Raw genomic sequence first — 20430 nt, 5'->3', positions numbered from 1 at the left:
TGTCCTGTGTGCTGGCCTATTTAGGCTAGACAGATGGCGAGATTTTAGGTCATTTACCAGGCTGGTGTGTTCAAGCAACTGGCCAATGAGGTACACGAATTTAGCACCATCATTGTGGATCCCATGGATGTACAAAATACTGTCGACCAGTGCAAACCAAGTCACGATTTGTCCTTGAGTGATTGTGGTAAATTTGGAAATTATCTGACATTCTTGTATCACACAACAGGAGCAGCAAATGGAGGCATGGAAGTAGTCCATTGCGGCGAAGTGCAGTGTGTAGTGGCAAAAGCCGTTTGAAAACACAACTACAAACAGTCTAAACACTTAACAGAAATAATAATCACATGCCAGCTGGAGTTTCGGGAAAGAGTAATGTTCATGTTCGATCACTGCAAGTCTTTCTGGTAAAGTGAATGTAGATCCATAGCTGCCAGAGAAAGTGATGTCTGTAGCTGGCTGGCAACGTTGCGTGGCATTCTCGCCAAGGTGGCAAAGTCTCAAAAGGGTTAAGTTCAAGCAGTGGCATGTTTGTCGGCAAGACAAGATGATTTTGCGGTTGTAGTTGCACAGAAGAGCACTGTTGTGTCACATGTGTTACATCCAGCAGAAGTGGCGTCAATGGAACATTGGTTTTAAGCTGATCCATTGTTAGTAACTGTTTAGTCGAAGTCTCACAAAGACAAACGGCGTGGAATGGTGAAAAAGCGAAATCAAGGGAAAAACGTGGTCACATCTGTGGGTATTCATGCACTACACCCAGTGGAGAGTAGTCCGAAACTACACTTGTGACTGAAGTACACTTTTATTACATTTAATCCAGGCCAGAATAACAGGAAGTGCATACTAGCAAGCAATATGTGACTGGCTAAGTTTAGAGTCAAAGAAGCTAACTTGAAGAACGAATGGCTGTTGATGATATGGCTGTCGATAATTGCCACAATATCATTCTGGGAATGAGATGTCCCCTTTTCCTGCTCTCCACTGGCTGATGAAAGATGTTCAAAGAGTTAAGGTGGTTAGTAAGTAGGAGGCACTCCATTTTCAGGAGGTGTTTTACGATCTGTGCAGATCGGAGTTGCACCAATCCTGTGTTGTCGTTGAGGTGGATCACCAACTGTTGCTCCTATCAGCTGGATGAAGTCGTCTGTTATGTGATGCTGTGGGTGCAGGGCGTGGAGAAAATGTGACCTCCGTGACGTCAAATAAATGCTCACCAGAGAACAAATTATCTTGAAATACACTTGTACCATTTGTTATTGTCTTGATGGACTCTGATAGATGTACACTCTCTTGTGAGACTGGAATATGTGCAAACGTAGTCGATCTGTCATTATCAAGAATCGTATATTACAGGCAATACATGGAGTTTAAACAATCTTGATGTGTTATTCCAGTGGATACATCGGGAAACCGCACCTTTTGATGCAAAAGGAGAAGAAGTCCACTGAGAGGAGCTGATCCACGGTTAAAACGGCACTGACAAGCAAGACCTTTTCAGCATAAGAAACACAGTGTCCGATAAAATATTGCAAGTGCTTTGAAGAACAAACTTACGAAAATTCTACAGACAGACTAATGAATTGTTTTATGCACCAACAGCTATCACCAAAATGGGAAAAATGGGAAGAAACATTTCAATGACTTCAATGAATTTTATGTGGACATTCTGGAGGACGCTTTGGTGGAAGAAAATGCCGATTAGTGGAATAATATGAACTTGTTATATACGTTTTTCTTTTTAATTTCCAAGCATAACAAAAATTGAGGTCATGTACAAGCATTAAGAAGCCAATAAATTAGTTATTTTTTAGTTTATATGTTTATTTTAATTTTCACTGTGTTTCTTATTTTTTCCAAATTTTGTTGGAAGGGCAAAAGTCGAGAGTTTTTGAAAGGCAATGACAGTATTAGTCTGCTCGATGTAAGAGATTTTGACTCAGTGATCCTTATTAAAAGTTGTAGAACTGTGTTCTGGAATGGAAAATTCGGAGATAACTCATGAATATGCGAATAAATAATTTTTTTCTTCATAACTGAAAATTCATTCTGATTGAAATCTATCCTTTTGACACACACACACACACATCATTGCATTTCACATGTTTACATTAGGGTTTCTTTCATCTGCCAGCTTACTTCCACAAATGTGTCTTCATTGTGTTCTTCTCAGTTTCACATTACTTCTACTAAGAATATTCATAAAGGTCTGAAAATTTGTATAAGTGTATCTTCTATCCAAACTAACTGTTTGCTTCTCAGTTGTTGCCAATTCTCATGACTTCATACAAAACACATAATATGGGACTTATGAACTCACAAGAGACAAGCAACAACAAGTGTTGCCAACGCTCCAAAACGAAATAATCTAAATGTGTCTATAAAAAAAGCCAGAAAAGAGCTGACGTAAAACATATTTTATTGTTGCATAGTTATATTTCTGCAATAATAATAGTATAGTGAAAAGTATTTAAGAAGGTGATGGACATATACGAAAATGCAATAAGATCAATATTGTTAGACAACTCCAACTGTAGAAGAATAATTCGATCAAATTTTATACACAGACAAGCCAAAATGTAATCAACGTTGATATTGCTTTCATGGAACTTTTTTTACTTTGAATTTATGCTTTTGAAAAATAATTTACTCACATTTACTCAAAACAAGTATGTGAAACTGTTTAAAATAACTTCAGGGAATATTGTTCCACAGGATTTTGCATCGTATCTTGAATGCAACGTTTTATTTTAATGGCTGGTGAGGAAATGTACGGACACCAGTATTCAAAAATGTAAAGCTTCCGAAAAGCACTTAAGATTTAGTAGTGTGCCTTGTGCATCTTATTGGAGAAATGATTTTTGGATGTACTTGTACTACAAATGCAGATATAACAGTCTGAGATTTTATTTCTATGATATGCACACAAAACATCAGCACATTTAAAAATCCTTAATATTTTGACGCAAAAGTGTATTTAAATAAAGATCTGCATGCCAATTTCTTATGTATAACTTTATTTTTTCACACTAAAAATATAAATAATGCTTCTAGATATTTATAGAACAAACTTCATAAATATGGACTAGTGTTACATTACGTCTTACATTTAGCATATTACTGCACTGAACAGAAGTTCGATGTTCGTCACCTCAATTCAGTCGCTGGCAAATCTTTTGTTGCAATTGTGAAGCGTATGACTTCTGACTGATCCTGCATAAATGGAAGTCCTCTTGCTAGTACAGCTTCCTTCATTATTATGTATTTGCGAAACTTCCCTGATATCAGCTATGCTGCAATAGCGTTTCCAGTCTCACCTGTTTATATGTCGTATTTACGTTTTTGGTCTTGTGTATGTGTAGGCTGACGTGCCCGAAGCACACGCCAGCACAGTTTTAGTTTCCTTTGTTATACTGTTTAATTCAATCTAATAATATATTTTCGTGGGAGACAGGTACTGATGCGCGTTTTGTAACTTAGTTCAATGCAGATAATTCTCCCTTGACTAGCAAGGATTTTAATGCTTTCCCACAGTCCATAAAAGCGGAAAAGGAGGCAAATGATTCTGAAATAGTCCATTCATCGGGAACCCAGCTAAAACACTCATTTACCGGCTAAAAACTGAATGGTGTTAGTAAGCCAGGGTTATCTCCTAAAAAGCTAATTTGGCAATACTGGTAAAAATAAAATCGATAGAAATCTAAATACGTAGGCAGACTGTAAGTTTGTTTCATTGGCTAAAGTTGTAGGTTCTCGGCAACATACGGTAGTATTTTATGGCAATAAATAAAGCGATTTTAAACTCATTTACATAATATTAGCGGTATTTAACTCCATGTATCACCACCGAATCTGAAGATAAATACGTATTAACGCAGTTTTGTTTGCTTACAAACGTTGGCAGCGATCTTAGCACCCATCAATATCGGTCGACGTTAATTGATTTCTATCGATTAAGCTGTCCCCTTCAGCAGCTATGTCGAAAGTGCGCGTATCTGTAGTTGCTCCTCTGCTCTTATTTGATAAATTCCATACGTCTGTATGATGAATCCTTTCTTTGAAGAGATTGGAATTTGCGTGATAATTGCCAACTAGGCAGTTGTTTTAAGTATTGGTAACACTTATACAGAATGCACATCCAAAAGGCGTCTGTGTGTTTTTTTGGTTTCTCGTATTATCGCCATTTCCTCACTGTTCATTGGGCATTTCGCCAACTTCTGGACAAGGTTATGATTCATGTAATGTCTTTGATAACGTCAAGCTTGACAACGGCAAACAATAACTTTGGTTTGTAGTGCATTCGGCCAAACATGGCCGCACAGAAGCCGATAGAGCAGAATAACTTGGAAATTAAAACTAAAAGTATCGAACAGACTCTAATCCCGCTAGTGAAACAGGTAGGGCACAACTTTTCAAACCTATATACATCTTTTACGAATGACCTGCGCAGCGTATATGCCATATATCGCCTTTCTGTGTTGTGTGTATCAAATGAGAAGTGGGTGTGTGTGTGTATATTTGCATAGACAACGCTTTATTAGCTGTCAGTGACGCTCCGAGAAATAAAACAACAGCTTTTATGACAGTGCTTGATGAACGATTTAATTTATTAGAATGTCATGAAATAAACATAAATTTTTACAAATTTGCCGCAGAAGTAACAGATGTTTAATGTTTTTTTCTCTTAATTGGGTTACTAGATGCTCAGTACTGCACGTAAATTTATTTTCCAAGAGATTGACATTGTGAAGCACACAAGTAGTTTTAATGTCAGTGTACTGAAATGATTCGTGTGTGTTTTCAATTGCAGAAAATGCTTTCCTTCGATATTTTTTTTCCGCTTTTTTTTATTAACTACAATCACGATATAACGTTCTTTCACCATTTCGTTCCACAGTATTTCATCGTTATTGATAGTTACATAATTATGTGGCTCACAAATGATAGCCCGAAATAACGCGTCGTTTCGGCGTTTACGTATATATCTATTCCATCAAAATAGTAGACTGCGTTACTTGGCAATATGGAATCGTGTTTATCAACACTATTCTATTTTTCTGTCTTGTAAAGCCAATACTTTTTGACAACCATCTCGTTTAATATCTGCGTTAAGTGGTGCAAAATATTTTGTTTCCGTGTTCAACACTTACCTCTGTGGATGTATGCCTAAGACCTGTTCTCTCCCATAAATAGCCAAGATTGAATTTGGGAGTATTGTTTCATGTATGAATTTTGTAATTATATTTTCTTCTCTCAATACTATTTTTAGAGTAACTTACAATATACCTTTCTCCACAATCAGTTTCTGGAACATGTTCGAGCTAACATTTAATTATATTGCGACCTAATACGATGAACCGATTCACATAAAACTTTCATCCAGAAATAGTGGATTTTTTTTAACCCACCGGTGTATATCATGGTACGTGAAGTGTGAGATATGGTGAATTATCTTCCATACTGAGGAAAACAAAATATAGTCCTGTGACAAGTTAATGTTATTGAGGCTGTCTCTAATCCTCAATCTTTCTGAACATAAGTTATGTAGACGTCCAGCAATAAGAGGATGTAATGACAGAAGATGCTTGGTGTTGAGAGAGCATTGTACAACTTAACAGTGCAGTTGTGGGCAAATTATCTGACCATAGTGATTTCCCAGTGCCTCAATCACAACCTCTGTTTGTGTATCTTCACATGTTTGGGCCATAAACGAACATGTTATTACTGAGTGTAGAAGTCAAAGGAATGGAAAAGATGTGTTAGTGCTGATCATAAGTAGATATTAACAACCTCAACATTCCCAGCCAGTGGACAGCTCAGCAGCAGCAATAATACCGGTAACCTCCCCCCCTATCCCCCTGCCTGACACGGCTGAAAGATGCGGGATTTAAGTATTGTGTAAATATATGGTTAGTAACAATAAACAATATATAGGTAGAGCACCCTACAAAGACAGTTCTCGTGATTAATATGTTCACCACTGTTACACAAATAAAGAGCAGGATGCTGCCTCATATGGTTCTAGGCGCTTCAGTCTGGAACCGCACGTCCGCTACGGTCGCAGGTTCGAATCCTGCCTCAGGCATGGAGGTGTGTGATGTCCTTACGTTAGTTAGGTTTAAGTAGTTCTAAGTTCTAGGGGGCTGGTGACCTCAGATGTTGAGTCCCATAGTGCTCAGAGCCATTTGAACCATTTTTTGCTGCCTCATATGGTTTCATTTTGTTCTGTTTGAAGGAAGCTGTCTGTGTGTATTGATTACATGTACTTTCACTATTTCCTGTGTGCCCCTGGTGGTCAAGTTATTTTCTGTAACAGTATTGGAACAGGTGGAAAAAATATTTGTGATTGGTGGACTGCCAAACATAACTCTATTGCCATGTAAAGACACACAAGATGGAAATATTGCTCATGTAATCCAACTGTCTACTAAGGCAGTGAGGAGGCTTGATTTTCCATCTTACTTCGGAGTGTTGTTTATATAAGAATGCCTGTTGGCCGCATAAGCAATTGTGAAACTAATATTTTCACAGAGATATGTCTAACATCTGTTTCGGTAATGGATGCATTATCCTGATATACAAATACACAGTCTAATAGACTAGAAATAACCATAGTATACATAAAGTATGTCAGCTTCACAATATAAAAATATTGAGATTGTGTGTGGTGTCTATTTATAGATTATTTTCTTCATGTGATTTACCACAACCATGTATTTGTTGAAAGACATTTGACAATTCCGCCTCAACTATTGTTTGTGTATGTAGTTTATTTAATTTTGAACATATTTACTTGATTTAATTTTGCAGAATTAAAACCATGTAAACAACAGCTGAGATGGAAGCTTTACAATGTCCTCCTCTAGATTCACTTGGTAGCTGCTAGCTGCTGTATATTTGTTGACTTTAATCTTGGTTTGTAGTCCCATAATATTGTTGCTATAAAGACTACTGTAGGAGATTCCAACTGTGTTCAGTAAGAGATGATAGAATCATGCAGAATGTCAGCAACCCTGTGTTCTCATTACTTACACAGCTTGCAGCCACATAGTAACGTCCCTTTGCAAGTAACTTGTGCGGGTACTATGACCTGTGGTTGCAGATATACTGGCACCAAACTTGCCTTCACAGTTTCATAAATATGTTCATGTGACCAACTAAATACTATTAAACTTAAAGGTTGACAGCAATTGTAGTTTAGCTTTGACACTGTGTATATCTCAAGAGCCTGCTGTTGGCCTCATTGTGGATGATGCATATATATCACCCATGCATCAATATGTAAGTTACCTAGCAGATGCTCATCTCAATTCTCAATATGCACAGTTTGGTTCTAATTCAGTGGTTAATACTGTCAAAGTACCTGTAGTCACTTGCTTCAACAGTATTAGTCCTTGTTCATTGTTTTAATTGTATCTGCACTATTTCTTACACCATTTCAAGAATCTGATTAATTTGTTGTTCTTAGAACTTGTGAGGTGTGAAACTTCAATATACAGCTTACCAGCTGGGCAGCCATCTGAATTGCGGGCTCACAACTCTTAGCCACACACAGTAATGATTCCTTTGTTGTTCTGCAACTGAGTTGTACCCTGATGCTACTCAATACTACCTGAAAATCGCAGACATATTTATCATCTACTTTCACTTTATTCGAACAGCTGTATATCAAGTATTGTGCTGCAAAGGGCAACCTATGAACCACTTTTTTGGCCCAATTGAGAATGTGCTTCCCCTGTAGCAGTTTCATCACTAGTGGGATGTTCAAAGGCTAATCTTACTTTCCCAGCATCTAAAAGCCACCCTTTACACAAACATACAAGCCTCCTAGATGAAGTAAATATTATTTACATAGTAACATATTACAAATTAAAATAAGCCAGGTGCCACATTCATTAAAGAACTGGACCTATTTTTGGATACAGAAGGGATCAAATCTAACACAGGGGTTATTTCTTCAACAAAAACATGGTCAGTTACATTCCAAACTGGGCACCTTCTATGGCTCAGTGATACTGCATCCATAGGATATTGAGCTGTAACCTTCCAGCTATCCCTGTAGATTGTAGGATCTCTTCAGGAATTAGATGCTTTGTGTATGTTTAGTTGTACTCACAACTCCTTTGGGCTCACAAAATATGCTTGTGAGTTTATAGTTATTGGTAATGGTATATCGCTTTATTGCTTGTCCTGTTTAAGCATAGCAGGGCCTACGTAGAGAGAGAGTGAGAGTGAGTTTATATAAAGGAGGGCACAGAATTTTTGGTTTATTAATTTTTCAGTGATTCGCTTTAAGAACCATGTAGAAAATGTGTGTCTCTTGTTAAATAAATAGTACTTTGTGTTACATGGCAAGCAACTAATGTACGCCCATGTTCCATGCGCTCTACTTACTTTCTCTGTAATTTTTTCTTTGGAAACACTTTTAGTGTGAAAAGTCTCCATGTTAAATCCTGTCAGTTATTGCCTGCATTTATTACAAAAATGAATACTTCACTAGCTTTTTATGCTTTGGCTATTCTTAGACCTACTTCACAAAGGCACAGTTGGAGATAAGGTACTGCCCCCCCCCCCCCCTGTCATTTCTAATAAGTTCCAACTGTGCATTACAGTGTAATTTATTGACTCTTGGGATGTTGAACAGACAACAGTCACTGATTAGATTAATTATACATTCCATAGACCCTCAAAAGAGGGGATCTTCCTGGGTGTGGAACATGTCAAACACACAAACAATAGTGAAACAAGCAATTAAACACCTTATTTTTAAATGCACTGTCATCGTCACAGCAAAATTAATGGGTTCCATCAGGTAGTACATACCTGGTGAAAATAAGGGAAAGCGTTGGAGTCAGCATCTACCCAAATCGTTAGTAGTCCTATAATTATTTCTAAGTAAGATTTAAGTTTTTTTATATTAAACAAGACAGGCACATGTACTTGCTCTACACTTTTATGTAATGCTGTGGTTTCTTACACTCCAAGTTTGTGCTAATGATAATATAAAGCTGTAGGTGCAAGTAGCAAAATATGTTCTGTAGGAATGAGCCTAGACAAGCAGCAGTTGTTTACAAAAAGGGTATATATTTATACTTTTGTCATTCTCACATTAAATAACTGTTGAACTAGATGCAAAATGTGAACTTGAGGACATGCAGATTTGGCACTCTGTCTAAACAGAGCTGCACATAAATCTTTTGTTAATTAGCATGGTTCTTTTGACACCCATATTAACACCAATTTTATGACTGGTTCAGAATGCAGCCAGCTGTAAACCTGTCAAAATTAGTTTCAACTGCCAGACAATCAGAACATGTGCTCCTAAAATTTGACAATGTCTTTTTCTGTCTGAATGGCAACAGAGCACTTATTAACATCACTTCTCCTGCTATTTGATCAAAGCAATGCAGCACTCATTACATTAGTCTTTTTTGTAGTTTTGGCTTAAGGAGGGAACTGTGGTTCTAGCAATTGTAAACTGAGAGTGGAGTAAGCATTTGAGATACGTAGATGTGACAGTGGTATTACTTAAGTGTAACTTCCAAGAATTGCGTTGACAGAAGTTGCATAACAAAACGGTTAAAGGAGAAATGTAAGTGAACGTTGGTTACCTGAAGTGCTTACATTACTGTGACTTCACCATATGTAATGTTTTGCACTCGCAACAGTGAGCAGTAATGGCTTAAAGTCTAACAACTTCCTCCGAAACTTTCGGAAGAGAAACCTTTGTACCCATAATTTTCGCGAGTTGTCTGAAAATCTGTAAACACTAAGAATGAAAAAAACACAGTGTTATGAAAACTCTCTGCAGTTGTGTAAAAATTTTTTAGAGCTGTGCCACGAACTGCAGAACAGTCGAAATGATTAGCGTGAAATGTGGTAATTGCAAGCACTACGAAAGAAAGTAACTGCATATAGTTAAATATGGTAAAATGACAATTTTTCTGATAACACACTCAGTAGAATACAGTAGTGACGAATTTGCTCATATTTTTAAAATACGTGGAGTTATTCAGTAAGGCGTTCATAGAGTGGATAATTTGATAGAAACATACGATAGTCCATAAGGATGCAAAGAGGACCAGATCTACTCAGATGCCGTTACGGAAAATCTTGACGGAGCGCGCAGTGAAATTTACACTCTCTCTTTGTAGTCTTTTTTCTTAAATGATGTCAATTTCGATAGTAGACATTCTTTTATTTGAAAATAACACTTCATTATTTAGCCATTACCAGATTTCGATCCCTTGCGCTTATCAAGCCGCGTCACAGTAAAAATTGTTATGAGTGTTATGTTCCACGCATCAATGTCTGCATACATTATGTATAGTGTTGGTTTTGCGTAGCGTTATAGTTATGGTAAGAAAATAAAGCACACCGGACAAAAAATTAGTCACTTATAGGAGACATGACGCTAATAACGTGTAACACCGCTCTTAGCTCCGATCAAGACCTCAATTCGGCGTGGAAGAGTCCACAAGTTCCTTGATGTATGCTGTACCCAGCTGAACCCACTCATTGATTGTTAGAACCCATAGAGCTACCAAATTGCGGATATGTTGATTGGCCCATTTTCATATACGGTTCCAAATAGCTCCAGACATTGTCTGTGAGTAAGGTTGGATGATTTTTTTTCGTACCAGTAGAGGTGGTATGGATTGCATAACAAGTAAGTGATTGCCTGACCAGGAACGTATGCATGCAGCCGTGTGAACACAGCTTTTGTCATCTTCGAAGACGGGCGTGTCCACAGAATACTCATCGTAAAGATGTAGAGGAAGAGCAACACAGAGTATGTTGAAATATACCTCCCGTTCATTTTCACGATAATCTGAATTGTGGGCCCAAGTCGTGGTACGACACACCCTCAAAACATCACAGCACCACCTACCCCAGCCCCCCATCGGTATCCTGAATGAGTGAGCCCGAGGCCTGGTACGAAACCCACCTTTAAAATATCACAGAACCGCCTCCGGCCTGAACTACACGTTGCCATCCCCGTACTGCAAGTTACGTCCCTTTGGACCATTGATGCAGACGAAATCTTGCTTTTTTAAAAATCGCGACTCGTCGAACCGCACTGCGCTGCTCCACTCAGCTACTTATTCAGTTTCTGTATTTATTTTGCCCGTTGAAGAAGAGCAGCTTTATGTACAACTGTTTTAGCCACCACTAGTATTACCTAGGCCTTTCGAACAATCTGCTATTTTTATGACTGCTATTGTCATGTGGAAACATTACACTTAGGTGCTTTGTAAATTTATTACATTAAAACAACGGCCGTGGGGGCCAAATATGTTCCCGCATCACAGTTCTTCTGATATTACACCACACCACAGTGGTGTCGTGAGCGAAATAGCGGTCAACGGCCGTCGACACCACAGCGGTGTCATGTGCATAGTATCGCTCAGTAGCCGGCGACACCACAATGGTGTCATGCGCATAGTATCGCACGGTGGCTGGCTACAGCAGTATGGTATCTTTTGCGTTCTGTTGGTGTTTTGTTAGAGACGATACGATTATTTACGATGAATGCGCGGACGTCTTGTCTGACGTTTCGGACGACTTGGCCGAGTGGGAAGAAGACACTGAATATAAAAAAAAAAAAAAATGAAAGTGAAGCAGAATCGCCGGAAGATAGTGAAATAGTCCAAGACGAATTCGGCCAACGCTACGGTTGCCAACGGATTCGGATGAATCAGAAGAAGACGACAGTGCACAGTGGACAGACTTTTATTTACCGAGGACCAATAATAAATTTGAAGGATCTCCCGGACCAAACATATTTCCCAAAGATACACAGAGTGTCGAGGATATCGTAGAATTGTATATTGGGAACGATCTATCTCTGAATATACTAGCAACGAAACCAAAAAGTACTTCAGTCAAAATTGCAATAGAAGGAAACAGGATAAAAAAAGTGCCAAATTTGTCGACGTTACGCGACCCGAACTTAGAAAATGGTTTAGGCTTGCTATCCTAATAGAAACTGTAAAAAAAAAAGCAAGAATCGATGATTATTGGTCAACGAATCCGTTGAGAGACACACCGATACTTCGCAAAACGATGTCTCGCAACGGATTCAGACAAATATCATTTTTCCGACAACAACAATAAACCGGATAATGCCGACCTACTTTTCAAAATGCAAATCGTAATTCATTATTTTTTCCAAAAAGTTTAAAGAAACTTTTATCCAAATCAAAATATCTCAGTTGATGAAGGAATGATACTGTGGCGTGGACGGATAAATTTTAAAATTTACAATCCGTCGAAAATTACGAAATATGGCATACTCATTCGGATGCTGTGTGATTCGAGTTGTTGTTGTTGTGGTCTTCAGTCCTGAGACTGGTTTGATGCAGCTCTCCATGCTACTCTATCCTGTGCGAGCTTCTTCATCTCCCAGTACCTACTGCAACCTACATCCTTCTGAATCTGCTTAGTGTATTCATCTCTTGGTCTCCCTCTACGATTTTTACCCTCCACGCTGCTCTCCAATGCTAAATTTGTGATCCCTTGATGCCTCAAAACATGTCCTACCAACCGATCCCTTCTTCTAGTCAAGTTGTGCCACAAACTTCTCCCCAATCCTATTCAACACCTCATTAGTTATGTGATCTACCCATCTAATCTTCAGCATTCTTCTGTAGCACCACATTTCGAAAGCTTCTATTCTCTTCTTGTCCAAACTAGTTATCGTCCATGTTTCACTTCCATACATGGCTACACTCCATACAAATACTTTCAGAAACGACTTCCTGACACTTAAGTCTATACTAGACGTTAACAAATTTCTCTTCTTCAGAAACGATTTCCTTGCCATTGCCAGTCTACATTTTATATCCTCTCTACTTCGACCATCATCAGTTATTTTACTCCCTAAATAGCAAAACTCCTTTATTACTTTAAGTGTCTCATTTCCTAATCTAATTCCCTCAGCATCACCCGATTTAATTTGACTACATTCCATTATCCTCGTTTTGCTTTTGTTGATGTTCATCTTATATCCTCCATTCAAGACACTGTCCATTCCGTTCAACTGCTCTTCCAAGTCCTTTGCTGTCTCTGACAGAATTACAATGTCATCGGCGAACCTCAAAGTTTTTACTTCTTCTCCATGAATTTAATACCTACTCCGAATTTTTCTTTTGCTTCCTTTACTGCTTGCTCAATATACAGATTGAATAACATCGGAGAGAGGCTACAACCCTGTCTCACTCCTTTCCCAACCACTGCTTCCCTTTCATGCCCCTCGACTATTATAACTGACATCTGGTTTCTGTACAAATTGTAAATAGCCTTTCGCTCCCTGTATTTTACCCCTACCACCTTCAGAATTTGAAAGAGAGTATTCCAGTTAACATTGTCAAAAGCTTTCTCTAAGTCTACAAATGCTAGAAACGTAGGTTTGCCTTTCCTTAACCTTTCTTCTAAGATTAGTCGTAAGGTTAGTATTGCCTCACGTGTTCCAACATTTCTGCGGAATCCAAACTGATCTTCCCCGAGGTCCGCTTCTACCAGTTTTTCCATTCGTCTGTAAAGAATTCGCGTTAGTATTTTGCAGCTGTGACTTATTAAACTGATAGTTCGGTAATTTTCACATCTGTCAACACCTGCTTTCTTTGGGATTGGAATTACTATATTCTTTTTGAAGTCTGAGGGTATTTCGCCTGTCTCATACATCTTGCTCACCAGATGGTAGAGTTTTGTCATGATTGGCTCTCCCAAGGCCATCAGTAGTTCTAATGGAATGTTGTCTACTCCCGGGGCCTTGTTTCGACTCAGGTCTTTCAGTGCTCTGTCAAACTCTTCACGCAGTATCTTATCTCCCATTTCGTCTTCATCTACATCCTCTTCCATTTCCATAATACTGTCCTCAAGCACATCGCCCTTGCATAAACCCTCTATATACTCCTTCCACCTTCCTGGTTTCCCTTCTTTGCTTAGAACTGGGTTTCCATCTTAGTTCTTGTTATTCATACAAGTGGTTCTCTTTTCTCCAAAGGTCTCTTTAATTTTCCTGTAGGCAGGATCTATCTTACCCCTAGTGAGACAAGCCTCTACATCCTTACATTTGTCCTCTAGCCATCCCTGCTTAGCCATTTTGCACTTCCTGTCGATCTCATTTTTGAGACGTTTGTATTCCTTTTTGCCTGCTTCATTTACTGCATTTTTATATTTTCTCCTTTCATCAATTAAATTCAATATTTATTCTGTTGCCCAAGGATTTCTATTAGCCCTCGTCTTTTTACCTACTTGATGCTATGCTGCCTTCACTATTTCATCCCTCAAAGCTACCCATTCTTCTTCTACTGTATTTCTTTCCCCCATTCCTGTCAATTGTTCCCTTATGATCCCCCTGAAACTCTCTACAACCTCTGGTTCTTTCAGTTTATCCAGGTCCCAACTCCTTAAATTCCCACCTTTTTGCAGTTTCTTCAGTTTCAATCTGCAGTTCATAACCAATAGATTGTGGCCAGAATCCACATCTGCCCCTGGAAATGTCTTACAATTTAAAACCTGGTTCCTAAATCTCTGTCTTACCGTTATATAATCTATCTGATACCTTTTAGTATCTCCAGGATTCTTCCAGGTATACAACCTTCTTTCATGATTCTTGAACCAAGTGTTGGCTATGATTAAGTCATGCTCTGTGCAAAATTCTACAAGGCGGCTTCCTCTTTCATTTCTTCCCCCCAATCCGTATTCTCCTACTATGTTTCCTTCTCTCCCTTTTCCTACTGACGAATTCCAGTCACCCATGACTATTAAATTTTCGTCTCCCTTCACTACCTGAATAATTTCTTTTATCATACATTTCATCTATTTCTTCATCATCTGCAGAGCTAGTTGGCATATAAACTTGTACTACTGTAGTAGGCATGGGCTTTGTGTCTATCTTGGCCACAATAATGCGTTCACTATGCTGTTTGCAGTAGCTTACCCGTACTCCTATTTTTTTATTCATTATTAAACCTACTCCTGCATTACCCCTATTTGATTTTGTATTTATAACCCTGTATTCACCTGACCAAAAGTCTTGTTCCTCCTGCCACCGAACTTCACTAATTCCCACTATATCTAACTTTAACCTATCCATTTCCCTTTTTAAATTTTCTAACCTACCTGCCCAGTACGGGATACATTTCCTCATTCAAGATATATAGCGGCGCTGGACAGCCTTTAGCAAAAATAGTGATGGAACTATTGACACCTTCTTATGGAAAGCGGCATCACCCCTACATGGATAATTATTATAACAGTGTGAACTTGCAGAGAAGTTACTTGAAAAGAAAATTCGGGCTTGTGGAACGATACGGGAAAATATAGGATTTCCGGAAAAAATAAAGCGCGCAAAAGTCAATGTGTTTGAAGCTTGTCATCAACGGAAAGGTGAAGTACTCGCACAGGTATGTAGAGTTTCGAAAACTAAAAGAAAAACCAATTACACAATAACAAAAACTGAAAGTGTATTAGACTACAACAAATACATGAAAGGGGTGAATCGGACAGACCAATATTTGAGCTATTACCCTGTATACAGAAAAACTATAAAATGGTCAAAAAAAGGTTTGCATGTACCTCTTTAATTGCGCATTATTTAATGCGTTCGGTACATGGCAATATTTCAATACAGACCACGAGAGTCTCAGACTTCACGATTTTTCATTGAAAGTGTCTGATTCGTGGATAAAAGACCATGTACCTGCTTCTGAGCAAAACTTGGGGGTTGCCACTACATCGCGAACGTCTCATCACGATCCGGTTGACAGACTTTCCGGTCACATAAAGCAACACCAGCTAGTACTTATCTCCGAAACAAATTAACGAAAACGAAGGAACTGCTATGCATGTTCCAGAATCAAAAAAAGAACAACAAACTTAATGTGCAAGTCTTGTGGAGTTGCGTTACATCTTGGAGACTGTTTTGCTGCATATCATACAAAAGGGAAGTACTAAGTACCAAAGACAATGCAGAGAAACAACTATATGAAACAAATTTTGTATTTATTTACGTATGTATATCTTAAAAATTTTATGAAAGTAGGGAAACAGGGTTGTGAACTTATGAGAACTACGAGATTAGTAAAACTTGACAATTTTTAATCTCCCGATAATATCAAGAACGGCCGGCGACAAGCCAAGTAATCCGAACTAACGCTGCCAGCGCCAAGCGAATACATTTGTACGAGACGTGCGGACGGTAAAGTGTTTATAAAATAAAAGAAAAAGCACTGCGCAACAGAATCAAAGAAACCTCGTAGCTGTCTTCCATTGCGGCGCGTAAGTTTGAAATTCTGCTCAAATGTGCCTACAACCTTCCTCTGTAATAGTGTAAAAGCGTAACACCCTGCGACGTCACCCTCGGGTTCGGCGACGCTTCATACGGCAAGGTGTCGACACATGCGATAGAAAGGCCACAGTTACGGAATTTCATGTGAGCTGTGAGGTGAATTAATGATGATGTCACATTGACACTAAATCTCACCACAATTCTGCCCAACGCCAACGTTGACGTGTCACACGAGGAAAAAGTTGTCACAGCCCCTCTTGCACTCCTTCCACCTCTTCTTTTGACGTTTCTGCGATCGAAATTTCAACGTGATCCGGAGCAGTGACAGGTACTTGTTCTTGAAATGATCATGCGGGAGTGCAATGTTAGCATGTGTGTGAATAAAACAGCAGAGTCCCTCAAAGACCCACCCCCCCATCCCCCCCAGTATGGCAACACCCTCTGTGCCAATCACCAGTCGCGCACCTTTCATGACCACGTTAGAAGTGTACCTGTCAGAAATTTCGGCACCAAATCAGTCTGGCGGCTGCTGTAGCGCCTGACAGTTAGGCAATCCCTTCGATATTCATGAGTGCAGTTTGCCTACATTCAGGCGATAGAGCAGCCGCCAGCCGGATTTGGTGTGGAAATTTCTGACAGGCACATACCTACCGAGCTCAACAAAGGTGCGAGGGTGTTGCCGAACTAGATGATCTTAGAGGGAAGCTTTGACGTTTCATTCTCGCGCATGTTAACGTTCCATTCCCGCGTCAGTTGGGTTGAAAAGGCATAACTACCCTTTACTGCTTCGGATCACGTTCAGATTTCGTTGAATGGTTGTGAACGGCCCCTAGTGGTTCCATCATGTACACAAGAGCAAAAATTGCGGTCGCGCTGCACTCGAAAAGGGTGGGATCACGTTAAATGGGGATTGAAACGCCCGAGGGTGTCAGCAGTGTCACAGAATGTCTCGCTCATATTACTGTCGTTTTCGACCACGAAATGTGTGGGAATCACGCCCCATGGAAAAGGGGTAAATTTAATGACGCTCTTTATTCCAATGCCTGAGGCCTTTTCGTGTCGACACTCAGTGGCAATGTGTCTGAAATGTTTTTCTCGGCCACCCGTAAGAAAAGCGCGTGATTTTGACTCTGGGTGTCGTGGTTTTGATCTACATCGCAGAGACGTCAAAAGAAGAGGTGAACTGTGGGTAAGAGTGGCTATGACGACATTCACACCGTGGTACACGTCCATGGTGGCATTCGACGGAACTATGGTGAAACCCGGCGCCAATGCAGGATCCTTTACTCATCTTACAGCTCACATGAACATTTGAGTTATTGCCTTTTTATCGCATATGTCAACAGCGTGCTGTTTGAAGCGACGCCGAGTCCTAGGGTGAAGTCTCAGCGTGTTACGCTTTTACACCATTACATAGGAAGTTTGTAGGCACCTTTGAGGGAAATTTCAAACTTTTGCGTCGCATTGGGAGTCAACTACGGGGTTTCGAAGAGGTGATCCTTAATTTTGTTGCGCAATGTATTATATCTTATACGTTGTAGGTTATTTGGTGACTAGTAGGTGTCGTACAAGAAATTGTTGTGATTTTTGAAAGAGATAAGATAATTAGATTAGCAAGTAAGTTATCAGAATATGGAATATTTGTGAACAAAGATAAGTATGGTATGATTTCGTATTTTTTGTTTATGATGTGGAAAATGGCACGACATTAACAGAATAAAATACTCTGTTAATCATCGTATTTTTCGTCCCAGTCTGTGGTCTTTTAAGTTCTTTACTGCTGTAATTCTCTGCCCTGTCAGTTTGCATCTGCGTTGCTAGGAGACTGTGTGTCTACTGATGAATTTTTGTAATTCGTCTGTTAATCCAGTACTTCGGCAGACGCTGTATAACGTATTTTTCTTTACATACGACGCAGAAATTTTGTATTCCCACTGTCGATTCCTATTGTAGGCGTCTGTTGCCTGGAGCTTCACTAATCTCTGATTCACTGCGTAATCGAACCCTTCGTCACTGTGCCCTCTCGCGGAATCATTGATGTGTGACCTGGAAGTCCATCCCACAGGGCCGTGCAGCAGAGTGGTTGGTACGAGAGATGGCGCGTTCCACCGTGACCTTTGTAGCAGTCATCGTAACTTGAATTTAGAATAGTCGTAAAGTTCGTATTATACGTCGCGCATGTATGAATATAATTTTTGTTGAGTAGGCCATCTTTACAACTTTAGTAATATCAGATTGAACTTACACGCTAATAACTGTTATGTAGTGTGTCCACATTTTATTAATCATCAGAACTGTATTCTAACCTTTACTGACTCATTTTCAGCTGAAATGCATATGATAGTTCATCTTACCTTACGAAATAACGTAAAAATGAGTTTTTGAGTGTTTCTGGTTTTAATGTTGTTGTGCGGGAAAGTTGTGTTGAAAGTTCAGAGAAGAGAAGCACGTTTTGTACTATCGCGAAACAGGCGAGTGTGTGTCACGGATACAGGATTTGGGATGGACACCATTAAAAAAATGGCGTTTTTCGTTGCGGCGGAATCTTCTTACGAAATTTCAATCACCAACTTTTTCCTCCGAATGCGAAAATACCTTATTATCGCCGACCTACGTAGGGAGAAACGATCTTTATAATAAAATAAGGGAAATCAGAGCTCGAGCGGAAAGATATAGAGGTTCTTTTTTTCCGCACGCTATTCGAGAGTGGAAAATAGGCAATTATTGTAAAGGTGGTTCGATGAACCCTCTGTCAGGCACTTGAGAGTGACTTGCAGAGTATCGATGTAGATGTAGTGTACCAAAGCAAGTTATTTATTTTTCACATGAATATACCAGTAAAGAGCATCGTTTGTGTTGTTACTAACAGGGTGACTTCGCATACTCATCACCGATATCACCCAAAATGTGTGGTATATGCAGGGCTTGACCACAGATGAAAGTGACGGAAGTGGAAGCTCCAGATGGCCAAGCGTTTAGGAAAAATAGCGCTTTTGGCGTTGGTCGGATGACTTACGAACCATTCGTGTTAACATAGTTTTCATGTAGTTGCTCGAGCAAGTTTTCATGTAGTTGCTCGAGCAACGGAAATAGGATACAGTTACAATCCGAGGATCGTGGAGTCGAATCTCTATGCGAAACTTTTCAGTGTTTGCGTTACTTAAACTGCAAATAATACGAATTAATGCTCAGAATATTATATTAATGTTTTTCATAAAATGCGTGAAACGGAAAGGGAAAGGAAAACTTGGTGCAATGGAGTATGCGACAAAATATAGGAATGAAAATCTGAGAAACTTACAACCATCTTACACAGAAAATTTTTGATAAAATGAAGGCTAACATTCAGGAGAGCAAATTTCTTCTGTTAATTGACGCTTGGGGAGGACAAGCAAGTCCGTATTTATACGAAGACGTGTTGAAGGCGAAAAACGATTGCCATGATGCAGTATTAAAGTAATTCTCCCACAAATGCACTTGCTAATGTGACCCTGATATGGGTGTCTTTATCCTCCGGTAAATAATTTGATCAAAGAGCTTAAAATTGATCATATCAAGAGAAAAAGTCATACTCCGAGAAGACTGCAAAAATGTTTCATTACCAGTACTTGGAGAAATGATGCGTAATCGTGTTTCGCTATCACTCAGTGCAAAGAGAGAGAACCTTTTATGAATGTAAGCAAACGACGGTTTCAATAATTCGATTCCTCAGATCTTGAAGAGTAGCTGCCATAAAATAATCGAGAAAATGATCTACGAAACATGACATAACTAAAGTAATCTAAACAAAATTAAGTAGATAAAATTTAAAACCACGATGTAATTGTAAATGTGGGCGCTTATTACATTTGGAAGATGACAAGAAAACTTCTGCTTCTCCTACTTTTACGATGAATGTCATCACAACACGAGTAAGTCAATTGTAAAACAATAAAAGTGCCTAATTTTATGTACGAAGTTCTCGTGTACGCCTTATGATCCATAATCCCTTCCCGGAAATTTATTTGCAATTCTAAATTTTCGTTTCTCTTTCATATTTCGGTCGCGTATTACAAACTATTACAGATAGAAACACATTGGGTATGTCACTGGGTACAAGAAGGTTCAGAGTTTTATGTTCGCACAGAGACACT

General features: G+C 39.1%; 1 protein-coding gene across 1 annotated transcript in view; it reads left to right on the top strand.

Annotated features, from left to right (window-relative positions):
* Window positions 1–4310: 4310 nt before the first annotated feature.
* The window catches only part of LOC126263283 (alpha-catulin), a 417508-nt gene continuing 401388 nt past the window's right edge, over window positions 4311–20430 (top strand). The window contains exon 1 of the mRNA XM_049960368.1: window positions 4311–4397. Within this exon, the coding sequence (XP_049816325.1) occupies window positions 4311–4397 (87 nt within the window). The remainder of the gene's footprint in view (window positions 4398–20430) is intronic.

Source organism: Schistocerca nitens, chromosome 6, assembly GCF_023898315.1.
Source record: "Schistocerca nitens isolate TAMUIC-IGC-003100 chromosome 6, iqSchNite1.1, whole genome shotgun sequence".
Taxonomy (NCBI): Eukaryota; Metazoa; Arthropoda; class Insecta; order Orthoptera; family Acrididae; genus Schistocerca; species Schistocerca nitens.
Note: the sequence above shows the minus strand (reverse complement) of the source record. Positions and strands in the feature narration are given on the sequence as shown.